General features: G+C 48.6%; 2 protein-coding genes across 4 annotated transcripts in view; one reads left to right on the forward strand and one right to left on the reverse strand.

Moving 5' to 3' along the window:
• Window positions 1–4,830: 4,830 nt before the first annotated feature.
• NKIRAS2 (NFKB inhibitor interacting Ras like 2) lies at window positions 4,831–19,409 on the reverse strand. Of its 2 annotated transcripts, XR_014783794.1 has the most exons (5): window positions 19,356–19,409; window positions 16,969–17,100; window positions 14,258–14,499; window positions 8,163–8,395; window positions 7,293–7,379 (listed from the first exon to the last, which is right to left on the reverse strand). XR_014783794.1 is itself a non-coding variant. In XM_084804398.1 (4 exons), exons 2-4 carry the CDS (start codon window positions 17,060–17,062, stop codon window positions 7,140–7,142), a joined length of 576 nt encoding a protein of 191 aa, XP_084660524.1. In that variant the 5' UTR covers window positions 17,063–17,100; window positions 19,356–19,409; the 3' UTR covers window positions 4,831–7,139. The 2 variants fall into 2 exon arrangements, 1 of the variants encoding a protein (XP_084660524.1); XM_084804398.1 differs by lacking the exon at window positions 8,163–8,395 and having other exon boundaries at window positions 4,831–7,379.
• A 2,415-nt stretch (window positions 19,410–21,824) lies between these two features.
• Window positions 21,825–26,511, forward strand: part of DNAJC7 (DnaJ heat shock protein family (Hsp40) member C7) — a 51,274-nt gene continuing 46,587 nt past the window's right edge. For both annotated transcript variants that reach the window (XR_014783795.1, XM_084804401.1), the window contains exon 1: window positions 21,825–21,954. Coding sequence is in view for 1 of the 2 variants with exons in the window: in XM_084804401.1 (XP_084660527.1) it covers window positions 21,848–21,954 (107 nt within the window). In the remaining variant the exon portion in view is untranslated. The remainder of the gene's footprint in view (window positions 21,955–26,511) is intronic.

Below are 26,511 nucleotides of genomic sequence, written 5' to 3' on the forward strand. Positions count from 1 at the left end.
ACGTAACACGTGCAGATGTTCTCAGGTTGGTATAGGAGTACGCAAAGGTTTTGAGTTTCAAATAATTGCTCATCAGGCAGATATAGAGAGAGATCATCAAGTATTTATATAGGTGTGTGTGTGTACATAGGTGAGAGAGAGAGTGCATGCAGGGTTACAAATAAGTGAAATGTTTGCATCCCTGATAATACGCTTCTTTACAAGCTAGAGAAATCTGTATTGCCCATAGTGGGCTATCTGTAAAGCTAGGTTCCAAAAATGGCTGGAGAAATGTACACATCTGAAAGCATAATCTTACAAAGCATTAAGCATTTGTAAAATAGGTCACTGAAGGTATAGTTGTAGAGTCAGCGCTCTCTGGTCTTAATTTCTACCATTCCCCCTGAAGATGAGTGTCCGAGGTTCTTTTGCAATAACCCATCACTTATGCTTTCCTTTCTGTATAGTTCTAGGCTCACTTCCCACTGTCGTGGTTCCCTTACTCCTGGTTCTGAGTTGTCCTAGAACAGCTCGTCATCGTGCCTCTCTGTATAGTTCCAGGTTTGCCAACAAATTGTTCTTCTGACTGTGCTTCCTTCCCGCCCAGTTGGAAATCCTTCAATTATGGCCCCTTCCCATCACTTAGTTCCTCATGCCTCAACCCTTTGTGGTTCTGCTCACAATGGTAGGTTTGGGAAATGTAGGAAGGTACATACAGAGTGTTGGGCACACTTTGATCTCCAGTGGTGCTGCCTGTAGCTGCATTGTTAGCCTACCATTGCATGCGAAGCCAGAAGAGCTGCCAACAGACTCTTGGCGTGGAGGCAGCTGCTCTCTGCTGTCGCTTTGGTGCTGGTGTTCTGATACACTCGGCGCTTTATTCCTTGAAGCCATTCCTTCTGCTAATAATAATAATAATAATAATATAGCAAGAGGCTGCTTTAGGAACACAGTGTGGATACTTTCTTCTGTAGCCCTTTTCCTTTGTATCCAAAGCATTAATGCCTTTGAACATAGCATACGATGTACTCCAGGTAGTTGGTAGGGCACCTAGGCCATAGCTCTCAATAGTGTGTGTGCCCCACTACCTCCCCCTGTAATTATTTTTAAAAGAGTGATGTGCAACAATGTTGAATCCTTTAAAAAGAAGAGAGAAAGGAAACTCAAATGACCATAGGGACATGGCCAGTATATTGTCCCCGCTCCACCCTCTGATGGTTCAATGTATATTTTTGATGTACTATATATCTATATCTATATATATATATTCTATATATAAAAATGTTGACATTTAAGTAAAAAATATTTTGATAATCAAATTTAATTGCTCTACTGTGTTACTTGGTCAATAAATGGAACAGGGATGAGGAACAGCTCTTGGCTCAACTGGTTTAATTATGGGACAGAACTGACCTGGTACTTCTGAGGGGGGTTGGACAACAATTCCCATCATCCCTGGCCAGCATGTCTATGATTTCTATTTTATTTTATTTATTATTACTTTTCTACGCTGCTCTCTGGGCTGTTGACGAAACGAAACTTCAGACCAAGCATGTAGTGTTGGATCCAGATTTATGCTGGATCAACTGGTGGGAGAGGATGTCCCACCCGCTGCTTCCCACGGCAGCCCCTCCAGCTCCCTGCGGGTGCTACACAGAGTGTGAGGAGACATTGCTGGATGGGGTGTGCTATGCTGGGGAGGGGAGGGGAGGGGAGGGGGATCCTGCCAAGTCAGGCGGAGGGGCCTTCCACAGGCTGAGTGCTTCCTCTCATGGAAGGCAGATCCTGGATCCAACCCATAATATCAAAACCTAAATGTTTAAAACAACAAAGTAAAAGCCAGCAACAGTATGAAAACAGAGGTTGTTTTTTTAAAAAAAACAACAACTGAAGGACTAAAAAGCCTGGGAAAATAAAAAGGTCCTCACCTGGCGCCAAAAACATAGGCACCAGGCAAGCTTTTCTGGGGAGGGCATTCCACAACCAGGGTACCATCACTGAAAAGTAGCCTCCCAATTTACCTCATTTGGAAGGGGAACCCAGAGAAGCCCCTCTGAATATGCCTGTAGGGCTGGTACATATGGGAGGTGACAATCCTTCAGGTAACTTGGCCACAAGCTGTTTAGGGCTTCCAAGGTTAACACCAGCCCTTTGAACTGAGACAAGAAGGACTGGGGCCCAGTGTAGATCATAAAGTGCTAACATAATATGATGATATCAGCCAATCCCTGTCGTTGCTCTATTTTAGATCAGCGGAAGTTTCCAGACCATTTTCAAATCCAACCCCACGTATAATCCAAACAAGAAGTTACCAGAGCATGGATAACTGTAGCTAGGCTATCTCTGTCCAGATAAGGAGCATCTCTACACCAGCCTAAAATCCCACATTTAAAACAGGGCTTTCTGCTTTTGTTTTAAATGCAGGATCAGGACGGACTCCCTTTACACATACTTACTTCCCGCCCTTTCCCCCCTTATCTGAGCCTTTGATATGTTTAATTTCACAGCCACTAGATGGCGCTGTGGTCTAGCTCCTCTTATTGCGGGCTTTCCTTGTTTACGAGTGAACTCAAGCGCAGTTATGTGATAGCTCATTATCTCCGAGCTTTAAAAAAATGGGCTAATGGCCATTTAGTGTGGGAGACGCCCTGGAGGTTGACAACATCATCTAAAGGACCCGCAGACTTCTATGAGTAACCAATCTCAATAGCAGATAAAACTCGATGTGAAGAAGCCCAAGGTCATAGTTGGTATATTTGTCTAAGCTGATAAAAGGTGCCATCGAAGCCATCTGTAACAGTGCTGGATCCAAGTGTACTCCCAAACCATGAGCTTGACCCCTCAGAGGTAATGCACACACACACACCCCGAACAGGTTGAACACTGTTAACAGTACCTCCATTTTGTCTGAACCGAGTCTCAGTTTATTGGCGCTCATCCAGGCCATTGCCAAGAAAAGAGAAAGGTTAGGGGTGAGCCCGTAAGAGCTGGGAGGAGAGAAAGATTTTGAGGGGCTTTGTCTTAACATGTGGTCGGCTGCTCCGGATGCATAGGCACAGTAACAAAAGGGGCTGGGGAAGAGATTGCCTAGACTGAAATACACACACACTCTGATTTCCAGTGCTCTGTACACTACGCCAACCTTGTTTTCGCCTTTTGATAAAAGAACTGCTAGCCAGCATGCATCAAACCAGTCTCTTCGAAGAACCAGGCTTGATCATGATGGGCAAACAAGGGAAAAATCGGGGGCCCAGCTGTAGCCCTTCCCATCAGATGGCCAGTGGAAACTCCGACCAAAGATCATCCAGAGTCGGACACACCCCCTCATAGAAAAGAGAGTGCAGAGTAAGAGGCTACAGTTTGTACAAGAGCCTCCTGAAAGTAGGATAGAACTGCAACGATACCTCTCCTGGGTACTGAGCACCACCCTGCACTCCGTCAGGCTTGCCATGAGTCTTCCTCTGCCTGTGTTCTCGCGTTATTGTCCTAAACTCGGGTGTTTACCAAGGAACTGCCTGGGCCCTATGCAGAGGGAGAGTGTGCTTGCACACGGTTGCGTCAACTGCCCTAGTCACCTCTAGAGTGACCAGGGCTTTGACCAGAGCACCAGCCATGCCTGCTGGAAAACACCCCAGAGCCCTCTGGAATCAGTCAGAATCCATTAGCCTCCATGGGCAGACTATTTTAATAGGTCTCCTTGCAGAGGTGAAAGGCCACTGAGAGCCTAAACCTCAGTAGGAAGTAACCCAATTCTGACCAGGGGATAGCTGTTAATTCCCCCACTTTCAGATCACCACCTTCCTGTCCATTTGAGAAATCGAGTGTGTGTCCTCCTACGTGGGTTGGGCCATTAATATGTTGGGACAGCCCCATGGTTGCCACGGGAGCCATGAAATCCTGAGCCACCCAGGATGCTTCTTTATATGCTTCTGGGGAACGTGAGCGGGAGGGTGCTGTCGCACACAGGTCTTGTGTGGGGGCTTCCCATGGACATCTTGTTCTTATGCTCAGCTAATAAAATGCATCGAAGCTTGCAGCCCTAAGATGAAGTAATAATTAAGAAGAGAGAACCTCTGAGGATGTGCAGACTGCCGTTCCTTCACCACAGATATAAGAACATCAAAAAAGCTGTGCAGGATCAGACCAAGGGCCAGTCTAGTCCAGGCTCTTGCTCCCCACACTGGCCAACCAGAGGCGTCTGGGAAGGCCAGAAGCAGGACAACAGCCCTCTCCCACCGGTGCTTCCCAGCAACACCTGTTGCCACTAGTAGCCATTCTCCGCAGTTAATTGGTTAAGTTCCCCCAGATCTGGAATAAGGACTTCTGTGGCACCAGAAGGCTGTCCTCCACGCAGGCCTGAACGTGGCTGATGCCCCTCTGTTCAGAAACGAAGCACAACGTGGTGCGTTTGAGGGACTTTCTCCTGTTGTACCTCCTACTACAAAGATGCAGAAATTGAAATGCTCTTGTGAATGGGGCATTTTAGAAGAATGGAATTAAAACTGTTTAACTTTTTAATTGTCCTAAAATAAACATAAAAGTTATTCTCTTTGGGGAATATGATTTGTTTTTGAAATTTTAAAAGTGATGGTAACTTTGACAATGCAGGTTGTAGCTGCTGATGTTGTGACCTGTTCTCCTTTCAGTTTAAACTCCCTCCCCAGCCCTCCTCCTCAAGTGCTCAATTTGAAAAGAAAAGCAGAGAGGAAAAAATCCCAAGAGAATAATTATTTCCACAATGATGTTAGGGAAATTAAAATACAGTTTCATGTGTTTATAGAGATCAACCTCCTAGCTGTGCTCTGCCCTGAACTCAATACAGCCTTGATACGAAATGAAGAGTGCAGAACAATGTTTAAAATCCATTTTTAATCAGCACTTAAATGGTTAATGTTACTAGCAATAAGGTTTTATATACTACTAAGTACAAGCCTGTGGATGTTTACTTGGAAGTCAGTCCCACAGTGCTCAGTAAAGTTTACTCCCAGGTAAGCACATTGCAGCCTAGGATGTCTCCACATTCGCAAAACCCGCACATCTTTACCAGGGCTTTCTGCTTTCATTTTCTTTGTGGAATTAGGGTGGGCTTCTTTACACGGCAGACACGAGGTTTGAAGCGAGGGAGCGTCTCCCTCCCTCCTTGGCATGTGTGCAAAGGAGTGGGGGTAGGGAGTCTAGTTTTTGTCACTTAACTTGTGCTGCACTGTTTCCTCACAGTCCCCAGGAAAGCTACAACTTACTTCTGAGTAGACATAAGATTGTGCTGTAAGTCTGCAACCCTAGGCACACCTCCTTGGGAGCAAGCCTCATTGTCCTTAATGGGGTGCTCTGAATCAAAAGAGGATGTTGAGTCTGAGCTTGGTGGGGTGGGGGATCAGATCTGTCTCCCTTCATTGCAGGGAGGCATTTTACCCTCTTTGTCCTCCGATCGAGAAATATGCTCAAGCATTTACGTGGCAGACACGTGGTTTGAGTCAAGGAAAGTCCTTCCTCAGCAAGTTCATACCGCTATGCCGGCCACATTTCACACTGCCGATACCGTGCTTTTTAAAAATATTCCAACTTATCTCCAATATTTTTGAAAGCAGGATAAATGGGAAAAAGTGCGGGAGACATCCTGGAGGTTGGCATCGTCATTTAAAGGATCTGCAAACTTCTGTCAGTGGTCAATCAGGAGTGTGCAATAAATCGCTCGTGCAGAGACACCCTTAGGCTGAATTCATTCGATCAAGACGTTGCTTAGCACAGTTTGTTAACATGTAGTTAACAGAGAGCTTCGGCTATTGGGCACTATAGAAATTAAATAAATAAATAAAAGTATTATCCAGATGAGAAAAACGATCACAGTGTTTGGAAAAGCCATTCATAGGACAGTATATATCAAACCCCTCCAATGAAGAGGGATAATTTTAAACATATAGGGTTGGCTCTAGACGTAGGCCATTTCTACATGAGGCATTTATCGTGCGCTCGTGATTGGCCACTCACAGAAGTTTGTGGGTCCTTTACATGGTGTCGTCAAACTCCAGGACATCTCCCGCAGTTTTTCCTGGATATCCTGCCTTAAAAAAGATTGGAGGTAAGCTGGAATATTAATGCCCCCGCCATTTCCGCATACTGATGGCGTGCCGCCATAATTCTGCCACTAGATGGCGGTGTTCCCTTGAAAATACAGAAAGGCCCAGCAAGGCTGCTGCTCAAGGGCGCGTCCAGTTCCAGGTCAGGTTTGCTGTCTAAAGGAGCCCATCTTGATGGCAGCACAGGAACCCAAGCAAAATGCTCTGGCAGGGCTGCTGGATTTTCCATTAATGCAGACACCCCTGCAGTCATACGTGACTAGGTATGGATCCAACCTATGATCATTTACCTCGATCTGCCCTGCACTGTAATCCCCATTCCTGGGATAACACTTCTCCCTATACTTCGTCTCTTAATTTTCACTATTTGTTTCTCTCCCATTGACAACTCATTGGAGTTAACACCACTCCACAAATGGTTCCTGCTAGCTCAGAACCTTGGAACGTGGGCTAGGGTGTCCAGGTGTTCATCTCTAGGGGACTGTCAAGGACTGGCTTGGCCGGTGTGCTGCCCACATGTTGAGTGTCGTGCTCCATTGCCCTCTTTCCCCACGGTGCTGCAGCTACACTCCAGAGCATCCTTCCCTCTCCCGCAGCAGGAGGGAGGGAAGGCAATTAAAGCAGGACCACCATCAAAACGGGTCATTCAGGGAAGATTCCCCTCTCCGCCGTGCTGATCCCAATCAAGGGCAAAACCTGGTCTCCCCGACACAGGCTTCCAAACTCAAAATGCGTGCTCCTTGAACATTAGAATTAAAGGTGGCCCCCAAAAGGTGAAAAACTCAACCACTGATATAATGGGGGGCTCATTTTTATCACAAAATGCATCTGCTGGTACTCATGCATGTAATGTCTGCTTCAGACAGTTTTCTGGTTTGTTTTAAAGTGAAATGCTGAGAATGACTTTCCACTGCTCTAGACTGGGAACTTCCTTCTTCGAAAAAAAGTGACACGGAGAGAGACCGGACAAAGGGAAAGGGCAGTGCCTCATCTGCAATCTCCTGCAAGAGTTTCTGCTCCGCAGCCAGGCCCGCCCCGCAGGCAGGCTCTTTGGGGGAGACGGCGGGCATGGTGCTGGCGGGCTCACCCATCCACGGAGCCGCTGCTTTTGTTCTTGCGGCTGAGTGGGAAGGCGGACTTGCTCTGAGGCTGCGTCATCTTGCTGGCTAGGTAAACCAAGGGCTCGATGAGGGTCCGGCGGTCGGCCACCGAGGTTTCCCACAGCTTCACTTTCTCTGCCTTGGCCCAGCGCTGCGCCACATCCTGATCCACACGCCGCTGCTCCTGCAAGTCACACTTGTTGCCTAAAACCACGATGGTGACCTGTTGGGATTCAGAGAAAACAAACACGCCAGTTAGCGCACATGGCGAATGCACGCGTCGCCCGTGGTGGAACCAGGCTGGCCGGGACCCCCGCTGCCTGAGGCGGGTGCCCTTTCCACTACCGCAGCCAACCCACCTGACAGTGGGGTCTTTCTTCAGCACTGGCATTGGGCCGGTGTCCTCCGCACACCCGAGGGCGGCAGGCTATGGGCAGGCTATGGGGGCACGGGTCAGGCCGCGTGGCAGACGGCGCTTTCGTTCCAACACTTCACGCCTTCCTGCCCCACTGCACTGGCCACCTGAGGCGCTGCCCCGCTGGAACACGGCAGAGGTGGGCAACCTTTTTCAGGCACAGGGCCACACCGGTGCCTCGGGAATCCTTCGGGGAGCACATGTGGGCGGGGAGCACATGTGGGCGGGGAGCACACCCCACCCCACCCCACCCCACCCCACCCCTCCCCTCCCCTCCCTCCTCGCATACACTTTTCACACGCATGCGCACACTCGTCCCCCCAGACATAGCCACACACCCCGATATCCTTCTCCCCCCTCACACACAGCCACACGCACACACTACAGGGACTGTGGTCTTGGCTGGGTCAGGATCGTTGGGAGGAGGGAAGTTAAAGCAATCCCGATGGAGATTGCTAATAGCAGTGTGGGAACAGCCACTTTTTCCTGCTGATCAGCTGGGCAGCGGGGAAAATTAGGCAGGACTCCCTGGGGCTCAGCAGGCTGCACGAAGAATGGCGAAAGGCTTCGTGCGACCTGCAGGCTGCCCACCTGTGCCACAAGCCAATGGGAGAGAGCACGGTTGGGCACAGCAGGGATAAGCCAGGGCTCAGAACCAGCTGTGCTTCTACACCGAGAGGCAGGAACGCCGGCATTCATAGCGGTCTTGAGTCTCCGTAGCTGGAGGGGAGGGCTCCCAGGGCCGCGTCGAGGGCGCGACTTCCAGACGAGGCGTTTACTGCGCTGCCACCACTTTTCCTGCCTTTCTTCTTATCAGAAGAAAACTGTCACGGGAGGAAAGCGAGCATCAGAAGCCTTCCCGCTGGAGCCGCCAGGACCTCTGGGGCCGCGGAGCAGGAACGCGAACATGCAGTGGTGTGAGTTCAGCAATATCCACCTTCCCCTGCGATGCCTGGCAGCAGGGAAGTGCCAGGCCTCGTCCAGCTCCATGGGCGGCAGGGAAGTGCCAGGCCTTCGTGGGCTCTTGGGCCATGGAGCCACACCTTCCCCTCAGTGGCCCTTCTCACAAAAGAATGAAGGATTCATGGACAGCAACAGTAACGCTGCTCTACAGTAGAGCCGGGTATAAAGCAGCCTTCCCCAACCTGGTGCCCTCCAGATTGTGGACTACAACTCCCAGCATTCCTAACCATTGGCCATGTTATCTGGGGCTGATGGGAGTTGAAGTCCAACACATCTGGAAGGCACCTGGCTGGGGAAGCCTGGTTTAAAGAAACAATATACGTATATGCTACACTAAATATAGACTTAAATATAGACATTTTGGGTGTCAGTGAACTGAAATGGACCGGAATGGGCCACTTCACATCAAATGACCACCAGATCTACTACTGTGGACAAGAGGACCACAGAAGAAATGGAGTAGCCTTCATAATTAATAATAAAGTGGCTAAAGCAGTGCTTCGATACAATCCAAAAAATGACAGAATTATCTCAATTCGAATTCAGGGTAAGCCATTTAACATCACAGTGATCCAAATATACGCCCAACCACAGATGCTGAAGAAGCAGAAGTAGATCAGTTCTATAAGGATCTGCAGCACCTACTAGATAGTATGCCAAACAAAGATGTTATTTTCATTACAGGAGACTGGAATGCTAAGGTGGGTAGTCAAACGACACCTGGAATTACAGGCAAGCATGGTCTGGGAGAACAAAATGAAGCAGGACATAGGCTGATAGAATTTTGCCAAGACAACTCACTGTGCATAACAAACACTCTCTTCCAACAACCTAAGAGAAGACTTTATACATGGACTTCACCAGACGGTCGACACCGAAATCAGATTGACTACATCCTTTGTAGCCAAAGGTGGCAGACATCTATGCAGTTGGTAAACACAAGACCTGGAGCTGATGGTAGTTCAGATCACGAACTTCACAAAGCACAATTGAGAATCAGACTAAAGAGAATAGGGAAGACCCACAGATCAGTTAGATATGAGCTCACGAATATTCCTAATGAATATGCAGTGGAGGTGAAGAATAGATTTAAGAGACTAGATTTAGTAGATAGGGTCCCGGAAGAGCTATGGACAGAAGTTCGCAACATTGTTCAGGAGGCGGCAACAAAAAACGTCCCAAAGAAAAAGAAAACCAAGAAGGCAAGATGGCTATCTGCTGAGACACTGGAAGCAGCCCAAGAAAGAAGGAAAGCAAAAGGCAGCCGTGATAGGGGGAGATATGCCCAATTAAATGCAAAATTCCAGAGGTTAGCCAGAAGAGATAAGGAATTATTTTTAAACAAGCAATGCGCGGAAACGGAAGAAGATAACAGAATAGGAAGGACAAGAGACCTCTTCCAGAAAATTAGGAACATCAGAGGTAAATTCAAGGCAAAAATGGGTATGATCAAAAACAAAGATGGCAAGGACCCAACAGAAGCAGAAGAGAGCAAGAAAAGGTGGCAAGAATATACAGAAGATCTGCATAGGAAGGATAATAATATCGGGGATAGATTTGATGGTGTGGTCAGTGAGCTAGAGCCAGACATCCTGAAGAGTGAGGTTGAATGGGCCTTAAGAAGCATTGCTAATAACAAGGCAGCAGGAGATGATGGTATCCCAGCTGAACTGTTTAAAATCTTGCAAGATGATGCTGTCAAGGTGATGCATGCCATATGCCAGCAAATTTGGAAAACACAAGAATGGCCAACAGATTGGAAAAAATCAACCTATATCCCCATACCAAAACAGGGAAGCACCAAAGTATGTTCAAACTATCGAACAATGGCACTTATTTCACATGCCATTAAGGTAATGCTCAAGATCTTGCAAGGTAGACTCCAGCAATTCATGGAACGAGAATTGCCAGATGTACAAGCTGGGTTTAGAAAAGGCAGAGGAACTAGAGACCAAATTGCCAATATCCGCTGGACAATGGAGAAAGCCAGGGAGTTTCAGAAAAACATCTATTTCTGTTTTATTGACTATTCTAAAGCCTTTGACTGTGTGGATCAGAACAAATTGTGGCAAGTTCTTGGTGGGATGGGGATACCAAGTCATCTTGTCTGCCTCCTGAGGAATCTGTATAACGACCAAGTAGCAACGGTAAGAACAGACCACGGAACAACGGACTGGTTTAAGATTGGGAAAGGAGTACGGCAGGGCTGTATACTCTCACCCTACCTATTCAACCTGCACGCAGAACACATCATGTGACATGCTGGGCTTGATGAAGCCAAGGCTGGAGTTAAAATCGCTGGAAGAAACATTAACAATCTCCGATATGCAGATGATACCACTTTGATGGCTGAAAGCAAGGAGGAGCTGAGGAACCTCATGACGAAGGTGAAAGAAGAAAGTGCAAAAGCTGGGTTGCAGTTAAACCTCAAAAAAACCAAGATTATGGCAACCAGCTTGATTGATAACTGGCAAACAGTGGGAGAAAACGTGGAGGCAGTGACAGACTTTGTCTTTCTAGGCGCAAAGATTACTGCAGACGCTGACTGCAGCCAGGAAATCAGAAGACGTTTCCTTCTTGGGAGGACAGCAATGACAAATCTTGATAAAATAGTGAAGAGCAGAGACATCACACTGACAACAAAGGTCCGCATAGTTAAAGCAATGGTATTCCCCGTAGTAACCTATGGCTGCGAGAACTGGACCATAAGGAAGGCTGAGCAAAGGAAGATAGATGCGTTTGAACTGTGGTGCTGGAGGAAAATTCTGAGAGTGCCTTGGACCACAAGAAGATCAAACCAGTCCATACTCCAGGAAATAAAGCCAGACTGCTCACTTGAGGGGATGATATTAGAGGCAAAACTGAAGTACTTTGGCCACATCATGAGAAGACAGGACACCCTGGAGAAGATGCTGATGCTAGGGGAAGTGGAAGGCAAGAGGAAGAGGGGCCGACCAAGGGCAAGGTGGGTGGATGACATTCTGGAGGTGACGGACTCGACCTTGGGGGAGCTGGGGGTGGCGACGGCCGACAGGAAGCTCTGGTGTGGGCTGGTCCATGAAGTCACGAAGAGTTGGAAGCGACTGAGCGAATAAGCAACAAGAACACTAAATAGGTTTTTTAAACTTTCTTTAGGACAGCCAAGTGCCCCCATAACAGCCCATAATGATAAATATAAACTGCTATATGTTTTGGTCCCTTTGATGCCAGCAGATTTAAGTGCACCTCCTTGTGCCCACTATCAAAGCAAGTTCACATATGGAAAGCATGCGTGAGGGGGATGCAGGGTTATTTATTTATTTGTGACATAATAAAATCCCTCAGTGGTTCACAGTAGATAGTAAAATACATTTAAATACAATATTAAAAACACAGTATTAAACGCCCCAAATTGAAACAACTACAGCAAAAACAATTCAAGGAGCAGCAAGATGGCGCGGCATGATTCGCTTATTTACAGCACAGGGAAAGCTTGGGGCACACCGGCTAGTCCCTCACGGCCAGTGATGCCCTTGTGTTCGGTGGGTGTAGGGTGGACCTACGCACATACAGAGGAGAGGGCTCTTCTGCGTGAGGGGGCGCGAGGAGCCTGTGGCTGAGGAACCCGCAGCCCACCAGGAGTGGGCAAAGCCAGGGCAACCCCCTCATGAGCGCCTTCAACGCATGAGACTGTCTGTGTGAACACTTCAGTTAGCGAAGCATCAGAAGAATGTTGCGAGGCTGTAAACATGTTGGCACTTACTTGGGAGTAAGCCCCATTGAACTCAGTGAGATTTACAACCAGGAGAACATACATGGGACTGAGCAGCATATCACAGAATGGAGGAGCTGAAGGGAAGCACACTCCAGCTTCTGTCATGGGCCAGGAGGCCAAGGGTCAGACTGGGCAGCTGCCTTCTAGGAAGACATGGGGGATACGGGGCTCAACAACACTACAAGTGAGAAGGATCTTGGAATTGTTGTCAATCACAAACTGAATATGAGCCAACCATGTGATGTGGCTGCAAAAAAAGCAAATGCTATTTTGGGCTGCATTAATAGAAGCATAGCTTCCAAATCCCGGGAAGTACTAGTTCCCCTCTACTCAGCACTGGTTAGGCCTCATCTGGAGTCCTGTGTCCAGTTCTGGGCACCGCACTTTAAGAAGAATGCAGACAAGCTGGAGAGGGTTCAGAGGGGGGCAACAGAGATGATCAGGGGACTGGAAACACAGCCCTATGAAGAGAGACTGAAAGAACTGGGCCTGTTTAGCCTCGAGAAGACTGAGGGGAGATATGATAGCGCTCTTCAAGTACTTGAAAGGCTGCCACAGAGAGGAAGGCCAGGATCTCTTCTCGATCATCCCAGAGTGCAGGACACGGAATAATGGGCTCAAGTGACAGGAAGCCAGATTCCGGCTGAACATCAGGAAAAACCTCCTGACTTTTAGAGCAATACGACAATGGAACCAATTGCCTGGGGAAGTGGTGGGCTCTCCCACACTGGAGGCGTTCAAGACGAGGCTGGACAGCCATCTGTCAGGGATGCTCTGACTTGGATTCCTGCACTGAGCAGGGGGTTGGACTCGATGGCCTTGTAGGCCCCTTCCAACACTACTACTACTATTCTATGATTCTAAGAGCACAGCCCCAGCGAAGAGCAGCGTGGCCCCATCCACCGGCCAGGGAAGGCGCAGCGGCAGGGAGTTCGACTCCCCTCTCCCTGCCAGAAGGACGCTCCGTTCCAACGGCCAGTTGCCCTGGGACTGCAGAACGGAAGGCAAGCAAGCTCTGGTCCCGTGCAGAGGGCTGCTGGCTTGTGTGCATGACCCCGTCCGCACAACATGACAGTCGAACAACCCGTGGGCTGGCATGCACAAGTCGGAGGGTGCGGACGTGCTGCCTGCTGAACACCCCACCACTTCCGCTTTTGCTCAGCAGCACACGAGCAACTCCATCCTAGGTTGTTCAGCGTGTTGTCCGAACCCAGACCGGCGGGGTGCTTAGGGGTTCAACAACCCAGTGGCTAACCCGTGGGCTGTCATGTTTTGTCAGAACAGGCCCTTTGTGTGTGTGTGGGGGGCATATTACAGCCTGCTACTTATAAGCCCCCTTTAGAATAATTCAGCTGAAAGGTTGGGCATAAATCTTCAAAATAAATAAATGAACAGTGTTATTTTGAACTGAAACATTTAAATGGCGCATCAGTAGACAGAGGCCAAAATAAAGGGCAGATTGTTCCCAGTGAATTCCTCTGCAGGCCTGGTGCTCACTTATGAAGTTCGATGGCAAGTGTGGCCATGCAGAAGCTGAACTAACAAGAAGGAGGCAAAGACCATCTTGTCATTAGGGGAGAAAAAGAACTGGTGTGTCTAGCCCTTCTGGCTATTGCTTGGAAGCTGTCAATATGGGCTCTGCTTGTTATCCGCACGCACAAGAGGGTTTAATGCAGGCTTCTATATATACATATGTACAGTATGTTGTATGTACGTATGTGGTGTTTCTTGTTTTTCTCACACACAGTGGTAGCTTGTGGCCCTCAGATTCAGCCCCCGGCAGCTGCCCAAAAAGGCCACCTTGTTATGCAAGCCCCGACCTAACCGTTCCCCTCGGGGCACTAGCCCGTCCCCCAAATGTGCCTAAGAATGCATCCTGGAACCCTCTGCATGTGACGCTCTATGGGCAAACTAGTCTGGAAAGCACTTGAGGAAAGGAAGCCGAAGAAGAACCAGGTGGCTCACCTACCTCCTTCTTATCCTTGCTCTTGTCTATCTCCTTCTTGAGTATCTCCACCCTCTTGAAGGACTCCTTGCTGTCAATACTGTAAACCAGCACGTATCCGTCAGTGCAGGAGAAGCAGTGCTTGGGCAGCTCCAGCCCATCCCTCAAGCCTCGGGTGTCGTAGAAACGCACCTGCTCCCGCACCCCCCGGTCAGTCTCGATGGAGCCCACATAAATATCCTCCTGGGTTTCCATCATCTCCGAACCTGCAGAGAACCAACAGGATAGAGGGCAACAGCGTACGGCACAGGCACCATTGTCTTTGGTTAGAAGGATTCCCTCTCTCTCTCCACACAGTATCCGGAGTATCTTTTGCTAACCTCACCCGCCGAAAGGCGCTCTTCCTCAGTGTTCTCTGGTAAAAATGGCTACTGAGGGCATTCTGAGGGCAGAAGCACATTGATGTCAAGGTGTGGGCGAGTCTGGTCCCCCCCCACCCTTTTTGCTTTCCTTTGAGGAGGCATTTTCTGCTCCAAACATACTTTTTCAACAAGCCTTTGGGCTGTTGTATAAAACCCTCATTCGACAGCTTTTAGCCAGAGCAAAAACATAGCTAACCATCAAATATTACTGAGGGGCAAACGACACGCACAGCACACAAATGCATGTAATTAAGCCCCAACGGGTGTTTTCCACCCTGCCTCAGGGGACTGTGGGTTGGATCCAGGTTTAGTCATATCTACAGCAGGCCCAATGAAATCAATGGGACTTGCTAGTCATGACTAACTTAACCCCATTGTTTTCAATGGATCTGCTCTAGATATGACTGAATCTGGATCCATCCTTTGGATTTTGAGCAGAATGGTGACAGGTTTATACTTAACTCTTTCCCTGCCAATTATTCTTCTGCTCAAAATTGCACCCCCCCCGCTACTTTCCCCACACAGCACTCCAGATATTTTTGTAAACACACATCTGGAACTGCCTGGAGGGATGAGCAACTGGGCTGGACAACTCTGAGCAGAAGGGAATTCAGGCGTTTCCAGTAGGCGCCCCTACCTGTTACCCTATTGCTCAGATCTGCAGCCTTCCAAGTCTTTCAGTAAAAACAAAATGTCAGGGTTCTGTTACATGCACTTCTGTGTGGCATATTGTTTGCCGGCTACAGATGAAAAATAGATGCATAAATTCAGACACCTCACTTAGGGCCCCTTGAGGTAAGGATGAGTTGCTCTAAAGGGCATTTAGAACAATATTATTTCTCTCTACCTGCATAGGCTCTTTGGCTATAAATGATTAAGTATATGCATTTGTATTTCTTCCTTAAATACAAAGCAGCTTAAAATCTTGAAAGAGTCTACACTTCAGTAATATATTGACACAAAGACATAATACCCATAACCTTTGTTAACACTCCATTAACTTAATCAATGTAGAATCTCAAATAAAAAGAGCAGTTTGCTTTGCAGAGGAGGCGTTAAATGCAAGGCTCAGTTTCCCACTGAAAGGGAATCGAAGCTAATCCTGCCTCCCTGAAGAATAACCATGCCTGAAAAAGAAAAGAAAAACTAACTTTTTGCATTCACACAATATTGTGAAGTATAAAGTAGCCCTAAAACTCAGCAGGGTCAGGCTTCACTAGGACAGTTGCTCTGGCACGCTGGGGCACAAGCCCTTCTCCTAGGCCTCATTTGGTTTGGGGTTCTGGGGAAGAGCTGATTTCAAGGGGCCTGTGGGCTTCTATGGGCACAGCTGCTCCCTATACTATGTTGGTGTGGGGCTTAGGACTCTAAAAATGAGAACCAGACCTTCTGCCTTTTTTTCCTCTGGTGTAGCGCAGAAGCTAAGAGATGAATCTATGACTCAGCAAGTCCCCAGTTTGAGTCTCGCCTCTGCCACCAACTCACTAAATGGCCTTAGGCTTGACCTCTGCCATCTTGCCCCTTCCACAATACGGAGGTAATAATACTGACCAACCTTACAGGGCTGTTATAAGGATTACAATAAGGATTACATGAAGCACTTTGAACTTTCCATGACAGGAATGCAGAACTGCTTTGAGGTAGGGGACGAGATCCCCCCGCCCCCGGCCCACCACAAGCCAGATGGCATCAGGGCATATGGGCTCACCCACCAACATCACACCAGGTGCCCGGCCACACCCACTGATGTCATCAGCCCACCCCCCCAAGGGTTTTGTCTTTTTTTCTCAGAGTTCCCTGCCTTCTCCCAGCACACAGAAAGAGACTTCACCAGCTCCCTGGGAGGAGCCCGGGTCCCCACCTTTCTGCAACTGAGATTTCAGATCAGTGTGCTGGGGGAATCCCTGCTGTTATATCCAATTTCACACCAGAGATAACAGCAGCGATGCGCTCTGGGGGAATTCCTCCCACAGGTGGGGCTTGGAGGCCAAGACTAATGATCAGCACCCCCCAGATGTGATACTACTTGCCTTTGGAAAACCTGCACATGACACACAAGGGCCAAGAAAAGAAGAGGCACTCCCTGAGATATGTGGGAGCGAGGCTACGATAATTTCTCCCTGGCCACTTTGAACCACAACAGGGCAGGCAATAGCAGTGGGGTGACAGGGGATGCTCGGGTAGGCAACAGACTGGGTTTATCCTCACAATGGTTCTCTGCAGTAAATTAGCCCAAGAAAGAACAGTTTAGAGCTGAAGGGCTTCGCTGTTGAGCAGAGAAGTGAGATTTGCACTGCTGAGGTCAACACTCACCAACCACATGATTCCCATAGAGAAGCTGCTCCAGGATAGAAGTCTTCCCAACTGATGCTTGTCCACACACTACCACTTTGCAACTCTTCCCCATCTTCTGGCAAGTTGGACAAAGAGGAGGAAGGCAGGAAGCTATGAATGGAAGGCGAGCAGTGAAAACATATGTGTGCATGAAGACACAAAGGTATGCAAAGCTGTGACCCTAAGGCCATCTTTTGGCTTTTCAGGGACAGTAACCGGACTGCCTGAAGCTCAGGGGCGTGCCAGTAAGTTGGAGGAGAGGACACGGGCAGGAGAGCTTGGGCTCTGCATTGGGCAGCTATCTGGGGCAGGAACAGGCATAAGGTAGATCAGGGGCTACTGGTAGATCTCTGGGTGATTTGTAGCAGATTGGAAAGCGTTTCTGAGTCCCAATAATTAACAGCAGCAAGTAAGACTGAATGGTTGCCAGGGCTGCACTTGTGCTAACCAGTTATCTCTTAGCCTCAGTGCTCTTCACCTGTAAAATATAAGCATTAATTGGTTGCCCTTGACCTTTCTGCAGCTGGACTGGCCCCTTTGATTCTTTGCATTAGAATCCCTGATTCTACTAGATTCTACTAGTAACTCAATTTAAATGTACAGCAAGATGGCTCAGGGGGTGCAGTAGTAATTGACTGCCCTGCCCTCCCCCCACTATTTTAGCACCTGATTCTGATTACTGGACTGCAGGGTTCTAGTAAAAAACAAAAAAACAAAAGAGATCCCACAAGCCCGAAATCTGCCCAATCCTGGTCTGGGAGACGGAAACACTTAAGGGTCCAGCAGCCTTTTCCGTTCTTTGTACTTAGCATGTGGTCTAGCACCTATCTCCAGCTTTGCTAATTTGATTCCTACATTTTATTCCTGTACTCTGCATTACAAGAAATGTGCGAGTTCCAATAAATGATACAGTTAGATACGCCTTGAGGCTGTGAGGTTTTATATTTTCAAAGGGAGTTCTTCCTTTGCTGTTTTGCTCTGGCATGTCTCATTGTAATCTGAGACTTTAGCAGATATCAAACTTGTTATGTAATTAAGAGATGATTTGTCATGGGGGAACCAGAATCACAACTGGTGTGTACTTCCTACTCCTTGTGTTTCTTAGTTTTGTCCAAAATCAGTTGTGTGTGTGTGTCCAGTGTAATTCTCTAAGGGTGCAATCCTATGTGTGCTTAGACAGAAAAAAAGTCCTACAACTCCCAGCATCCCTCCAGCCAGCCATGCTAGCTGGGGAATGCTGGGAGTTATAGGACTTATTTTCTGTCTAAACATGCATAGGATCGTGCTGTAACATGTATACAGCCAGACACACAAAAGGGGCTCCTTTTCCATGGTATTGTTATGCAACCTCTATGCAAACATGTTTCCAGAATAGTCAGCTTGTATGTCTATAAGGGAATAACAAGGCTAAGAACAAAGGAAGACTTTGGGCTGCCTTTGAGGTGGAGCTGCATGTTATGGGTGACATGGAGCGGCCACCTAATATGGCAACACTCTGCCATGTTTTTCCCAAAAATGTGTAGGAGCATACATCCTGTGTCATGATGCCATCACATTGTGCGTTTCTCTGCCCCTGCTACTCAAGGCTGTGAAAAGTGGATGCCAAAACGCACATGATAAGTGTTCCTACACGTTACAGGGGGAAAGGTGGAAAACTCAACAGAGGGGGGGCAGTTTTGGCAGCACTCCCATGTCCCCTGTAATGTGTGATCGTAACTTGCCCTGCATTACACACACAGACATTTGGAGCTGCATGTATCATTCAAATCCTGGAATTTATGAGCATTGTCTTCAACTCTGGTTTAATCAGGACCAGGGGTTTCTTGCCCACAACAAGCACAGCGCAACAAATAAGACTGTATTATTACCAATTACTGCTGTTGTGAGCAGTTCACTGTCTTAATCTTGTATACATTTTGACTCTTCATAAAAATGTCACACTTAAGTGCTGCCAGTTACATTTCACATTACCTTTGCCCCACTATTTATGGTGTGTGGGTGCGCTTGCGCTGTACCTGTGTGTCTCTCTCTACATCTGTCAACTGATGCATCTGACGACGTGGCACAAATTCACAAACGCTTATGCCCCAATACATCCATTAATCTCTAAGGCACCACAAGACATTTCTTGTGCATCGTACAGGTGCACGAATTGAACACCCAAGATTGGCTGCTGTTCTGCCGAATGTACGCTCAGCGGCAAACCCATGTCTGCTGTTATGTAATGTATGAAAAGAACCTTCGGTATAATGTGAGCATGCAAACCCAAACTAACCCTGCTGCTGTTCTGAAACTGTGAAACAGAGAGATCGACCTGAGAAAGCACGGCGATCTCAAGACCCGCATAGGCCGTGATGGGACCTTACCTTCCAAAGACACTTGTCTCCTTGTTTCTTTGCTTTCAGCTGGCCTTGGGCTTCAGTCAGGAGAGGAACTATGGGTCGACAAGACAGCGTGCCCGGGAGGAGAGTCGGAAAGAGGAGGACCCACAGCCCACAGCTCCATCTAGGGTTCCATTTGCAATGGTGCTTTGCTCCACTCTTGCCCAGGAGTCATCTGGTACTCCACATAAGAACACTTTTAGAAACAGGTCACATAGCAGGGCTTCCTTTCTTTACTTTGCGAAACACTCGTTTCGGAATACTTCTCAGCCTATAAAATACAAAACTGTTTTTGTCTATTGATATTTCTGTTTTAATCTTGCATCTATGCGTATAAAGTATAAGGTGCCTTCCCCAACCATCCTTGACATGGTTTTGCTGGATTTTTTATTTACCTTTCTTGACTTTATTCTTTTGCTATAATATTTATTACATTCTCAATTGTTAAATTTTGCTGAAAATTTGTAAAAACAAGCAGCTTAAAAAAAAAAACCCACAACTTAACATGGGGCTCAATCCACCAGGAAGTTTTTTGTGCAGCTCCTGTTCATTTGGATGATTGTGCCCAATAAGTCTGATCCATCTATCTTCCATTTTGGCACCCTTAATGCCACCTTAAATTCACCTCCTGAGCTAACCATCTCACGTGATTCCACGTTAAAGCCATCTCTGTTAATTCTAGACCGGGGGGTCTGCAGTCTCCAGGCTCACAGGATCTACTTTGTTTTTTACTAGGATCCTGAGATCCATCAACTGGAGCTTGATGCAAAAGACATACACTTAGAATGAAAGAATTTGGATCCCAGGAATTTGTTTTGAGTACCAGAACTGAATGCAAGCCACAGTCCTTTCACCCCAAACTCCTTATTTGTTTACCCTGAGCTTTCTTCATTCCAGCAGTAGAATGCAGGGCGATTGTTGGTGCTATAGTTAAACAACTGGGAGTCAGAAATCCTTGAGAATCTACTGGAAATTATCCAGAGATCTACCAGTAGATTCAGCTCTCCCTTCTATACACCCCTGAAATAAAACCTCGTGTTATTAAGTGCCAGATGCTGGGGACAAAGGATGCTTATCACCATCAGAGCTTCTCAGAGGCATCAGCTATGCCTGGGCCTGTGCTGGAAACAAAACACTGAGCTCAGTTAACCCTTCTCTGATGCAGCCAGGCTTTTCTTCTGACATTCTGATGTAAGTTGTACATGTGGCTAACCTTGTTTATCGCCTCAGAGTAAAATGTGGCTTTAAAAAAAAATTGGCTTTGAATGGGAAGTGCCTCCAATTTTTTGAATGATTTTGGACCTCCCAATTTTTTGGAAGGTCCAAAATCATTTTCCAAATTCATTAACTGAAGTTGAACACTCCCACTCCAGCAATATGGATTTTTGGTGAAAATCCTTTGAAAAACAACACACATTCCACCCAAACTCCAAATTTACTATGGCAGTGGCAGATTTTCTTCCATTATTTCCTTTAGGTGAAATCTGCACGTTTACAAAAAAATACATCCTACTCGGCAGGTGTGAGAATGTTGGTGAAGAGAATGGGAAAAATCGTTAAAAAAGCACCCGTCCGACTGAAATTTGATGCAGAAAGGTGCCGCATGCTTAGACTATGGCTAAAATAACTGCAACTGCTCCGGCCTGGGTAGCTCAAGCAGATGCTATGACCCGGTTCGCACGTAAGAAGCCGCCCTGGGTGAATGTCTCCACAGGGCCTCTTGTTACAGTAGCAGCCGCCACTCTGAATATTGGGGGCTCAGCAGGGGCGCCCCGTAACTTCTCGTCATGTGCAACCCCGGAGGGGGTGCGGCCTTGGGGTGGCTGAGAAGCCGCCCACGACCCCAGGGCAGCCCGTGGGTTCTGGGCGGCTTGCCGAGCAGCCCAGCGATCACCTCCGCTCGGTTCGCACGTCGTAAGCCGCGGCAGCCAGCCTGGCACCGCCGGGTGCCACCACCCACCGGGCCGCGGTGATCGTGTGAAGCGGGTCCCTCTCTGAAGGGAAGAATTATTTTGGAATGAAAAGCAGCATCGGGAAGCAGGTATGCCTGGCGCTCTCGCCCGGCTCGATTCACCAGAAATGTGATGTTTGACGGCTTTTATTCTGGTTCTGCCTTTTAAAGGGAAAACGTGTGGAACTATCTGGTGTGATTATCTGAAGCGCCGGTGATACAAGGGTGGCTTGTGCCAAGGGCTTCTACCGCGCGACGTGCGGCCCGGCTGAGGGGAGCGGGGCGCGCTCCCAGGAGGCGCGGGCGGCCCCGGCCTTCCTCCAGCAGGAGGCCGGCTCCCGCCGCCGCCCCGCCAGGGCGCGGCGCGAGGGCCCCTCTTGGCGGACCCGCCCGCGCCCTCGTCGCCAGCCGGCCGGAAGCGGCCTCTCCGCCCGCCCGCTCGGTCCCCGGATGCGGACGGCGAGCGCCGCCCCTTCCCCCGCGCCCGCGGCTCGCCGGCCGTTGATCGCAGCAGCGAGGAGGCAAGATGGCGGGGGCGGGCGGAGACTGCGACGTGATCATGGCGCCCGCGGCTTCGCGCGCGGAGGCGCCGGCGATGCTGGGCGACGGGGACGAGGACGCGGGGACGCGCAGGTGAGGCCCCCGCCCCCGGCGAGGCCTCGGCCGCGCAGCGGGAGGGCCCGCCTCGCGGCGGGGGCGGGGCGGACGCCGGGCCGGCGGGGCGGGCGGCGCGGCCATCCCTTCGCCCCGTGCCGGGCGCTCACGAATCCGAGGCGAAGCCCATTGGCGAGGGCAGGAGGGTCGCGACGTGGAGCCCCCATGTGCAGGAGCAGCGAGCCTCCGAGAGCCCAGAAGGTGCGGGACCCGCAGTAGGGCGCTCGCCTCCGCCTCTTGCTTGTGGGCTTCCTTGAAGCCCCTGGCCGGACCCTGCCGGGGGAAGGGTGCTGGGCAAGCGGCGCCCTGGCGGGGCGGCGTTTGCTTCGCTCGCGGGGAGGGCTAGCAGCAGCGCCTGCACGCCCGAAGGTGCCGGGGCTTGCGCGGGAGAGGAGCCCTTCTGCTTCCCCCAGGCCCGCGAGTGCGCCTGCTGCGGGGCCCGAGGGAGCGTCTCCCCTCTCGCTGCAGTTCCCAGCGTGGCCAGGGTTGCAGCCTTGCCTTTTTCACAGTTACCTTCAGCTACCAGGGTCCCTTTCAAGAATGCTGCAGAGCTTAATGGTATTGTGGCTGTTTTACAGAGAGTTTGCCTCCGGCCGCCCATCGATATATTGTAGCAGAGCTGAGATTTTAGCCCCTAAGTGTCCTGCTACCAGCTGCTTGGCAAATGGAGAACAGGCTTTTGTGTTCGTGTGGGATCCCGTGAAGTTTCAGAAACATTCCACCAAGTGGTGGTCTTTCTTGGGTCGGGATGGAAGCATTTTTTTCTCCAAAGACATTAAGTCAGGGCGGGCGACTTGTGGCCCTCCAGATGTTGTGGCCCATGATTCTCATCAGCCCTAGCCAGCAGAGCCAGTGGTGAGGGATGATGGGAGTTGAATGCCAAAACATCTGGAGGGGCACAAGATACCCACCCTTGCATTAAGTAGATAGAGGTAAATGTCGTGGGGGTGGACAGGGGGGCATGTGGTCTTTCTGATAGGTTTGCATTCAGTTTCATGTTGGGGGAAAAATTGGGATTCCATTATGGCATATTGGGTCACTGAGTTTTCCCATCTTGTTGATTAAAAAAAAAAGGAAGTATGGCATTAATTGGAAGCAGTCTGCATTTCAAAAGTAACAGGAAATCTTCTAATTTTGTTAGAAATCAGGACTGGCTAGTTCATAGCCAGGTCACTTCTCTCTTGTTATTGTTGTTCAGTTGTGTCCGACTCTTCGTGACCCCATGGACCGTAGCACGCCAGGCCTTCCTGTCCTGCGCTCTCTCCCGGGGTGTGCTCAAGTTCATGTTCATTGCATCGGTGATGCTATCTAGCCATCTCATCCTCTGCTGTCCCCTTCTCCTTTTGCCTTCAGTCTTTCCCAGCATCAGGGTCTTTTCCAGTGACTTTTCTCTTCGCATTAGGTGGCCAAAATATTTGAGCTTCAGCTTCAGTATCTGTCCTTCCAATGAGCACTCAAGGTTGATTTCCTTTAGGATGGACTGATTTGACCTCCTTGCAGTCCAGGGGACTCGTAAGAGTCTTCTCCAGCACCACAGTTCGAAAGCATTGATTCTTCGGCGCTCAGCCTTCCTTAGAGTCCAGCTCTCACAGCCATACGTTGCTACTGGGAAAACCATAGCTTTGATTAGACGGACCTTTGTCAACAAGGTGATGTCTCTTCTTACGATGCTGTCTAGGTTTGCCATAGCTTTCCTCCCAAGGAGCAAGTGTCTTTTAATTTCATGGCTACAGTCACCGTCTGCGGTGATCTTGGAGCCCAAGAAAATAAAATCTGTCACTGCTTCCATTTTTTCCCCTTCTATATGCCAGGAAGTGATGGGGCCAGATGCCATGATCTTAGTTTTTTTTAATGGAGAAAATGATAGATTTAGAGGAAACCATGGCAAAATCAGAGACTAATCAGTTACTTATTTGGAGGTTGGCAAAAACTGATTACCCTTGGGTAGTTCTTTGAGTAAGGCTTCTGATAACAGCTCAACAGTTTGTGATTTGTTCTCTCTAGGGAAATGGCCATAGCTCAGTGGTAGAGCACTTGCTCTGCATACAAAAAAAGTCCCATGTTCCTGTCTGAAATACTAGAATGCCTCTACTAGTTAGCGTGTAGAGTCTACACTGTAGACCGTATTAAGCTAGATAGACAGTGATGTGACTCAGTATAAAGCAGCTTCCTGTGTCCTTATAACTTTTAGAACTGGAGGAATGGCTGAACAAGCAGGAGGAGGTGGCAGGAGAAATTAGGTTTCTGGCTGTCCGTCATTAACCAATGAGATTTGTTTAAGAATTCCAGTTGCTTAAAATAGTACATCTTACTTAGAATTTCTTTTCTCTTCTGCCCTATGATCTTGGAGTGTGGTACAGCAGGGGTGGGCTGCAGGTAGATCAGGATCTCCTGGTAGCTCTCTGGGTGATTTGCAGTGATTGGCAAGGGTCTCCATTCCCAATGGTTTAACAATAACAATGTTTTGTCTAAATCTACGTATCAGGGATTCTGACTCAGATGTAGATTTGTATTAGTGTATGCAGGTCATCCCAGTGTGTGGCTCATGGGGGTTCACTAGGTAATTGGCCTGGCCTGGCCTCCTGAGCCACCAGTTTGCATCTGGCTCCATTTGGGGGATCTTGGGGTTCTAGTAAAAAAAAAAGAAAACAAAGTACATCCTGCAAACCTGCAGTCTGCCCTCTCCTGTGTTGCAGCGTGTGCTCCTTGCACTTAGAAGATATGAGCGATGACAAATTTAGTCAGCCTGCTCCACATGCGCTTCTGTGTCATTGGGTGGCTGCCAGCCCTTGTATACCCTTGGCAAGCGGCTAATCACAATGTAGTCTGTTCTCAAGGGAACCCTGGGAATTAGGTTAGACTGAGAGAGAGTGATATGCCTTGGGAGAGCTTCATGGCTTGGGTAGGGTGCAAGTCTCCTGTATGCAAAGCCAGGGTTGATTCTCCCAGGGATCAGCAACCAGAAGCACTGGGAGCATATCTGCCTCTTCTCCCCTCTCCCAGCACCCCCAAGGAGTACCAAGGAGTACCCAAGGATACCACTGGTATCCAGTTACCAGTGCAGATGGAAAAGCGATATGTGGGAGCAATAGCTCTGGCAATGGAATTTGCTAGCAGTTCACTTTGGGAGACCAGGGGTTGGATCCAATTGGGGCCTTGCACGTGCGCACAGCCCCACTGGCCGCAGTCCGCGTGCACCCAGCCTCAGTGACCCTGGTCTGCGTGTGGCCATGACGTAGTGCTTCCAGGGGCAAGCCCCAAAACAAGCGCAAGCACTCGTTTCTGAAAGGGGCTGGTTGCGCCGCTGCCAGAAACTAACAGTTTCAGGCCCCCAGAAGTGCTACCATCGTGCAGCGCATGCAAGGCCCCCATTGTATCTAACCCCAGGGTATGAGGGAGAATTCTCTCTAAGAGGGAACAGAGGCATCCCTCCCCACAAAAAAAACCCCACAACAAACTTCAGTGGGTAATGTTTGAGTTTGTAAAGAGTACAGCAGTGGGTTTTAAACTATGTTCCAGAGAACTATGTGGTTGCTTCGAAGCCTATCAGGGGTTCTTCAGTGGGAAGAAAAAGAATGGCAGACCAGCTTCCCTGGATGGCTGCTTGCCCGCCACTGCTGGTCATTTCCTGTAATGTACAGACCCAGGAGTGTGTTTTGGGGCAAACTCCGTGTTCCCACAGAGCAAAGGTGAGGCCAAATAAGTCTTGCCAGTGTCTGGCATGAATTAATTGTGCCTCCCAGAACATGTTCCAGAATCCTCTGTAACCTTCACGAGTTCCTCAGGTGACAACTGAGCGTGGAAAGGGTTCCTTGGACCTGCAGTACAGTTGTCATAGCTTGGGTGCTCCTGCTCACAGCCCAAAAGGATCCTGTACACATTGGTAATGGTGGCATCATCATCATCACTATTATAAAAGTTGTTTTAGGGTTTCCTTTTCAAATACAAGACAATCATGTACACAGAATAAGAGGTCACATATATGATATGCAGACACTTGTGTTCAGAAGTATTACAGAAGCATCCCATATAGAAGTAGAGTCATAAGTGGCTCAGTATGACCGAATAAAACAGTTAGCCAATAGTCACCAAAGCTGTCATTTGTCCCTGTATTTTAGAAGTTTTTCCTCCAAAATGTGAGTTGGTAGACCATGGGACATAGAGGGTAGTATCCAATGGTAGCCCTATGTAAACTAGGCCCATTCACTTCAGTGAGTCTACTCTGTGTCTCTATTAGCATATAAAATAAAGGGAAATCAGGTAGTTGCAAAAGCATCATATGCCTCCACTCTTGGCAGGACTCTCCATTTGTGCATCAATTTTTCTGAAAGTGCAACTGTCCATACTCCATCCATCCAGCGACGTTTAGAAAGACCCTCAGCAGTTTTCCATGGAGGGGCAAATTCCAGTTGCACAGCCCCAAGCAGCATTCGTATCACGTCTTTATGCATCAGGTGTTAATTCTAATTTTTACAGATTGACAATACAATTAGCCCAGCAATGTTTAATGGGTTGTTTCATTACTTAGGTAAAGCT

The sequence above is a fragment of the Heloderma suspectum genome, chromosome 6 (assembly GCF_057233095.1).
Source record: "Heloderma suspectum isolate Gila_16-S chromosome 6, 16-S_ref, whole genome shotgun sequence".
Classification (NCBI taxonomy): Eukaryota; Metazoa; Chordata; class Lepidosauria; order Squamata; family Helodermatidae; genus Heloderma; species Heloderma suspectum.

Excerpts from the sequence above, each read along its gene's own strand:
- NKIRAS2 (XM_084804398.1), bottom strand. The coding sequence starts at position 17,062 with ATGGGGAAGAGTTGCAAAGTGGTAGTGTGTGGACAAGCATCAGTTGGG. Across the intron at positions 14,500-16,968 it reads CTATGGGAATCATGTGGTTG|GTTCGGAGATGATGGAAACC; the intron begins GTGAGTGTTGAC and ends GGTTCTCTGCAG. Across the intron at positions 7,380-14,257 it reads AGAGCAAGGATAAGAAGGAG|GTCACCATCGTGGTTTTAGG; the intron begins GTAGGTGAGCCA and ends GAATCCCAACAG.